At 37.7% G+C, this 7,749-nt stretch overlaps 1 protein-coding gene across 1 annotated transcript in view; it reads left to right on the top strand.

The window, feature by feature from the left end:
• Positions 1-7,749, top strand: part of KIF18A (kinesin family member 18A) — an 86,474-nt gene that overhangs the window by 43,223 nt on the left and 35,502 nt on the right. Inside the window, exon 13 of the mRNA XM_010831790.1 lies at positions 1,869-2,104. Coding sequence (XP_010830092.1) covers positions 1,869-2,104 — 236 coding nt within the window. The remainder of the gene's footprint in view (positions 1-1,868; positions 2,105-7,749) is intronic.

Here is a 7,749-nt window from a genome sequence, read left to right as displayed (position 1 = left end):
TTTTCTGCTGCTGTCTCTTCATTGCTTCATGCAGGCTTTCTCTAGTTGGGATGAGCAGGAGCTTTTCCTTGTAGTGGCTTCTCTTGTTGTAGAGCATGGACTCTAGGCACAGGGACTCAGTAGTTGCAGCTCATAGGCTCTAGAGCGTAGGCTTAGTAGTTGTGGCACATAGGCTTAGTTGCCCCTTGGCATGTGGAATCTTCCCAGACCAGAGATCAAACCTGTGCCCACTGCATTATGAGGCAGATTCTTAACCAGGGGCCACCAGGGAAGTCCACAACACAGTTTTTGATTCTTAAATCACATTATGCTTTGTAAAAGTCTTTTATATGAAATTTAGTTCTGAAAACAGTCCCCTGTTGTAAGTAATGGCTATCTAATTGTACCCCATATTATAGAGGAAAAACCTCAGTTAGTACTTTATCCAAGGTCAAATAGAAGCAAGTGAAGACTAGCTGACACTGTAGCCTGGTTCTTGTAATTCCCATACAAGGTACTTTCCAATCTATATTTAATGTATTAAAGATATTTGATTAGAGGTATTTGATTGAAATTTCTAAAGGAAGATATGTACAGGGAACATTTTAATCATCTGCTAATACTTTGAATCACAATCTGGAATCAAGATTGCTGGGAGAAATGTCAACAACCTCAGATATGCAGATGGTGCCACTTTAATGACAGAAAGTAAAGACGAACTAAAGAGCCTCTTGATGAAGGTGAAAGAGGAGAGTGAAAAAGCCTGGCTTAAAGCTCAACATTCAGAAAACTAAGATCTTGGCATTTGGTCCTATCACTGCATGGCAAATAGATGGGGAAAATGTTGGAAAAGTGTCAGATTTCATTTTCTTGGGCTCCAAAATCAATGTCGATGGTGACTGCAGCCAAAAAATTAAAAGACACCTGCTCCTTGGAAGAACAGCTGTGACAAACCTAGACAGTGTATTAAAAAGCAGAGACATCACTGTGCCAACAAAGATCTGTATAGTCAAAGCTATGATTTTTCCAGTAGTCATGTATGGATGTGGGGCTACCCTGGTAGCTCAGCTGGTAAAGAATCCACCTGCAATGCAGGAGACCCTGGTTCAATTCCTGGGTCAGGAAGATTGCCCTGGAGAAGTGATAGGCTACCCACTCCAGTATTCTTGGGCTTCCCTGGTGGCTCAGATGGTTAAGAATCTGCCTGCAATGTAGGAGACCTGTTTGATTCCTGGGTTGAGAAGATCCCCTGGAGGAGGGCATGACAACCCACTGCAATATTCTTGCCTGGAAAATGCCCATGGACAGAGGAGCCTGGTGGGCTACAGCCCATGGTGTTGCAAAGAGTCAGACACAACTGAGCAACTAAGAACATATTACACATACATGTATGGATGTAAGAGATGGACCATAAAGAAGGCTGAGCACCAGCAAATTGACACTTTCAAACTGGTGTTGACTCTTAAGAGTCCCTTGAACAACACAGAGATCAAACCAGTCAATCCTAAAGGAAATCAACCCTGAATATTCATTGGAAGGAGTGATGCTAAAGCTGGAGCTCCAATACTTTGGCCACTGATGCAAAGAGCTGACTCACTGGAAAAGACCCTGATGTTCGGAAATTCTGAGGCAAGAAGAAAAGAGGGTGACAGAGTATGAGATGGTTGGATGGCATCACTGACTCAATGAACATAGGTTTGTGCATACTCAGGGAGATAGTGAAGGACAGAGAAGCCTGGCATGCTGCAGTTCATGGCAAAGAGTGGCATCTTTGCTCATGCTGCAGCAAAGAGACTGAACAACAACAAATACTTTGGATGTTACATAAATCTGTAATACTGTATTTAAAATTTAGTATTTATCTCTCTCTTGTCACCTTCTGTATGTAGAGTATTGAATGCATTACTTCCGGCCCTAAGAAAGCAATACTGTGCTTTAAAAGAATCTGGCCTGTTAAATGCTACTTTTGAGGCTGACATCAAAGAAATTGAACATTTGGTCGAGAGGAAAAAAGTGGTGGTTTGGGCTGATCAAACTAGTGAACCTGCAAAGCAAAATAATCTACCAGAAGTTTCTATTCTTATGACCTTCCCACAACTTGGACCAGTTCATTCTTCTCCTTGTTGTAAGTACAGCTTTTATTTCATTAAGTAAACACTATTTATAAAGATTAATCTTTGTAATATCAATCAATAGAGCAGTTAATTTTTTAGTAGTTTTGCTATTTTGTGAGAATTAATTTCAGAATCATTTCAATTAACTGGTATCTTTCAAAGGTGTAAGGGGAAGTATGCTTGACGTTCTAAATAATGCTAGCAGTGAAGTTATTTTACCTGTTTTTAATTAGATAATTTTATTTCCACTCTTCTTTAAAACTTTACGTGTATTAAAGACTGAAGATTATGATTAAGAATATTATGTTCTGTAATAAATAACAATCTTTTATGTTCTTAAGATCAACTGACAGTGTCGAATTTACTGTTTTTCTGTTGGCAGATCACTTAATATCTCTCCTTTCATAAGTGTGCATGGGGCATTTTAATTGAAAAACTAACAATTGGTTAGTTTTAAAATATTGGTTTTAAAATATTCAGATAATATAGAAGCAGAATGCCCTCTTCAGCTTTTCCCAGAACCTCAATCTTCTATGCTAGGTTAGAGATAAATGCTTATTAACAGTTTGGTTATCTTTACAGTGTGTGTATGATATTTGTATCAGATAATCTAACTTTTAAGCTTTTTGTTACATTTTAATCATTTTTAGGGTACATATATAAAGAATCTAGCATTTTTTTAATAACTGTGAGAATTGTTATACAATCATTTACTTAACCATTGTTCTATTATTGGTGAACAGTGCATGTCAGAGAACCATATACAGTAGTCCTCCCTTCTCTACTGTTTCACTTTTCACCATCTCAGTTACCTGCAGTAAACTGAAGTCCAAAAACGTTCAGTGGACATTTTCAGAAATAAATACTTCATCAGTTTTAAATTGCACACCATTCTGAGTATCATCATAAAATTTCATGTGGTCCTACTCTGTCCTGCCCAAGATATGAACCATCTCTTTATCCATCATATTCTTTCTGTTTGTCACTTAGTAGTCATCTTGGTTATCAGATCAGCTGTCACACACAGTATTGCAGTGCTTGTTTTTAAGTAACCTGTATTTTACTCAATAATCCCAAAGTGCAGAAGTGATGCTAGCAATTCAGTAAGGCCATAGAGATTCCATTAAGAGCTCCCTTTTAAGTGCAGAAATGAAAGTTTTTGGCTAATTAGGAAAGAAAAATAAATCACATGTGAGGTGCTAAAATTTGGGGGAAGAACAGGTATTCTATCCATGAAATCATGAAGAAGGAAGAAGAAATTCATGTTAGTTTCGCTCTTGGACCTCAAATTGCAAAAATTACTGTCAGAATGCGTAAGTGATGTTAAGATGGAAAAGGCATTGCTGCTGCTACTGCTAAGTCGCTTCAGTCATGTCCGACTCTGTGCGACCCCATAGACGGCAGCCCACCAGGCTCCGCCATCCCTGGGATTCTCCAGGCAAGAACACTGGAGTGGGTTGCCATTTCCCTCTCCAATGCATGAAAAGGAAAAGTGAAAGTGAAGTCGCTCAGTAGTGTCCAACTCTTCACGACCCCATGCAGCCTACCAGGCTCCTCCGCCCATGGGATTTTCCAGGCAAGAGTACTGGAGTGGGTTGCCATTGCCTTCTCCTGGAAAAGGCATTAACTTTGTACAATAAGATATTTTGACACAGAGTCCACATTTGCAAGCTTATATTACATTATGTTCTTAGAATTATTGCCTAATTTATAAATTACACTTTACCTTAGATAGGTAGGCAAGCATTCATGGTAAGTCGCTTTATGCATGTGTGCGTGCTAAGTCACTTCCGTTGTGTCTGACTCTGTGCGACCCTATGGACTGCAGCCTGCCAGGCTTCTCTGTCCAGGGGATTCTCCAAGTAAGAAGAGGCGCACACACACACACACACACACACACACAAATAGGAAATATATGAGGCATTGCTGTCTGGTTTCCGGTATCCACTAGGAGTCTAGGAATGTTTCCTCCCGTGGGGTAAGGGGAAACTACTGTATTAATATTTCTACATGTGTACTAGTTTCATAGGAATTAGTTTCCTAGATCAGAGGATAAATAACTTTAAAAAATGATCTGTTAGGTTCCAAAAATTTTCTTATATAAACATTTATGAGATTTTACATTTACAAATCTTTATGTCTCATCTTCACCTTAACCCAGCGTAAGAACAGCAACACTAAACTAATGCATATTCTTTTTAAATTTGAAACTCATTTTTACTGATTTTAATTCTTTGAGGTTTGTGAAGACTTCTTTAAAGCCAGCATAGAGTTGGTATAAATGTTTCAATTATGTTTTTAAAGAATATATTAAGTCAGGTCAAATCAGCTGTGTTCTTCAAATCATGTTCTTACTGACTAATTTTTTAATTCATGTTCTGTCATATACTGAGGTGAACTATTAACAATCTCATCTATTACTGTTGGATTATTCCATTTATATCAGTCTTCTATTGCTGCCCTAAGAAATTAACACAAACATATCCATTTAAAATAACACTGGCTTATTATCTCCAAGTTCTTAAGATCAGAAGTCCAGCAGGCTCAGCTAGTTACTCTGCCTCAAGTTTCAGGGGCAAAAATCAAGATGTCAGCCAGTTGGATCTCCTGTTTGGAGATTCTGGGGGAGAATGTGCTTCTATTGTTAGCTGAATTCAGTTCTGTGTGGCTGTAGGGCTGAGGTCTCTGTTTTCTTGTTGATTATTAGCCAGATAGATCAAATTCAGAGCAAGTCCGAACTTACTCAAGTACCTGGCATTGTACAGACACTCCGTTTTTTCAGAGGTCACCTCTGTTCTCTGACTTCCCTGGTGGCTCAGATGGTAAAGCATCTGCCTACAATGCGGGAGACCCAGGTTCAATCCCTGGGTTGGGAAGATCCTCTAGAGAAGAAAATGGCAACCCACTCGAGCACTCTTGCCTGGAAAATCCCATGGACGGAGGAGCATTGTAGGCTACAGTCCATGGGATGGCAAAGAGTCAGACATGACTGAGCGATTTCACTCTGTTCTCTAGCATGTGACTACCTTTATCACTTCATCTCCTAGCCAACAAAGGCAAGTCATTCTCATGCTTTGAATCTCTCTTAACTTTCCTTCTGCCTATCTGTCCTGCTTACAGTTAGTGAAAGTTTTTGTTTTTAAAAGCTCCTATGATTACATTGAGCCCACCAGGTAATCTAAGATAATCTCCCTATCTTAAATTTCATAACCTAAATTAGATCTTAAAATGTATTTGTCTTAAGTTTCTTGAAGACTGTTTTGCTGGGTATAGAATTCCAATGTGATACTCTTTTCTTTAAGCACTTGTTAAAGACACTTGATAAAGAGACATTGTTTCATTATCTTCTGATTTTCATTTTTGCTTTTGAAGCCAACTTTCATTCTAAATGTTGCTCCCTTGAATATAATATGACTTCTTTTCTGGCTTCCTAAAATGTTTTTTCTTTGTCTTTGGGTCTTAGTAGTTTTGCTATATTGTGCCTAAATGTACTTTTATTTCTACTTCTCTTACTAGGTTCACAGAACTCTGAATTTGTGTCTGTACTGTTTTTTATCAGTTTTTAAAGTTCTTAACCATTGTATCTTCAAATGTTGCTTCTGCCACTTTTGTTCTCTTTTCTGCTTCTGAGGCTCCAGTTATATTGCATGTTACTGCCTTACTGTCTTATCCATGCCTTTGCCTTCTTCTGCTTTTCATTTTTTTTTCTTTTCCTGGAAATTTCTTTTCACGTATTTTATAGTTTCTCTTTAAATTTGTGTCAAATGGGTCTTAAATCCATGAAGTTTTCCATTTCACTTATATTTCAGTTTTGGAATTTCCATTTGATTCTTTTTTATAGTTTCCATTTCTTTGCAAAAATTTTCACTGAATATAGTAGGTGAAATCTGTGTCTGAGAATTCCCAAGCCTAGAACCTTCTAGGTCTGCTTCTGTTCTCTTTCTGCTGGATTTCTTTCATGTGCTTTGCCTTGAATGCATGCTAATTTTTGTACATCACACATGTATTTTCAGAATTGTTTATAAAATTCTTTAAGGCTTCTGATAATAATGTCTTCCTCAATGAGGATTTGCATTTGCTTATTCCAGACTCCTTGTGTGGTTAGCAGTCTAAAATTGTTTCAGTACAATTTTAGAGCCTGAGATAATTTGAAACTTCTGAACTGCCGCTTCTGCAAGGGCCTGACTACTCCTAGTTTCCCCTTTCCAGTTTAGCTGTGTCCCAGCTCAACTCAAGGAGGGTTTACAGAGAACTCTCTATAGTAGGCCTTAAATTCGTTCTTGCTTTCCGAACAAAGCTCTCAACAGTGTTGCTAAGCTTTTCTGCCACCTCCTCCAGCATCAGCAAATCACCTCAAGGGAGAAATAGCTATAAATGCAGAGATTACTCTCCTGAGCCTTCAACTTCCTCCTGATACTTGCCTATAATTCTTCACAATCTTGTTAGCTGTCCTGTGCCTTCTAGCATATGTTTTTTATATTTTGCCCAGATTTTTTACTTGCATTCCATAGACAGGTTGCTCTGAATTACCTTGGTCTCAGTTATCAGGTTTCCTATACTACATTTTTACGTTAAGATGACAGGCAAGTTGCAGATGTATGTATATTCTTTTTCTCTTAATAAAGCATTATCATCATTAGAACTGACCTAGTTGAGATCTTTAGAAAGAAAACTTAATATTTTTTTCAGATTATCTCATGCCTTTGGGGCCTTGATTCCTAATTTATAATGCATTCAAGATGCTGGAGAGGAAATGGAGTTTTAACACCATGATTAAGAAATACCACCTGCTATATGATGATCGTTATCCCTTATTTAAAAATCTATATTTCACTTACATTGCAGTTGCATAGACTATTTTTGTCAACAGTAAAACAAAACTTTTATTTGACTTAATTCTTTTTCATAGCATTCAAAAGGAAAGATTTGAGGTCATGTTACCTTTATAATTATGATTTTTTTTAATGTATTAGAAAATAGGTTTTGTTTTTATTATGTTTTGTTCTTTGTTATTTTAATATTCAAGTGATTTTATAGATTAACTATTTGCTTAGTATGTTTTTTTCATTCCATGAATTATGTATATTATCTTCATTATGAAAAGAGAGACAAAGATAAATAATAGGGAAGGGGTAAGCAAATCTAGTGGAGGTGATGGAATTCCAGTTGAGCTATTTTGAATCCTGAAAGATAATGCTGTGAAAGTGCTGCACTCAATATGCCAGCAAATTTGGAAAACTCAGCAGTGGCCACAGGACTAGAAAAGGTCAGTTTTCATTCCAATCCCAAAGAAAGGCAATGCCAAAGAATGCTCAAACTACCACACAATTGTACTCATCTCACACGCTAGTACATTAATGCTCAAAATTCTCCAAGCCAGGCTTCAGCAATACATGAACCATGAACTTCCAGATGTTCGAGCTGGTTTTAGAAAAGGCAGAGGAACCAGAGATCAAATTACCAACATCCGCTGGATCATGGAAAAAGCAAGAAAGTTCCAGAAAAACATCTATTTCTGCTTTATTGACTATGCCAAAGCCTCTGACTGTGTGGATCATGATCAACTGGAAAATTCTGAAAGAGATGGGAATACCAGACCACCTGACCTGCCTCTTGAGAAACCTATATGCAGGTCAGGAAGCAACAGTTAGAACTG

Source organism: Bison bison, unplaced genomic scaffold, assembly GCF_000754665.1.
Source record: "Bison bison bison isolate TAMUID 2011002044 unplaced genomic scaffold, Bison_UMD1.0 scf7180017864531, whole genome shotgun sequence".
NCBI classification, from domain to species: domain Eukaryota; kingdom Metazoa; phylum Chordata; class Mammalia; order Artiodactyla; family Bovidae; genus Bison; species Bison bison.
This window is presented reverse-complemented; position numbering and strand designations above follow the sequence as displayed.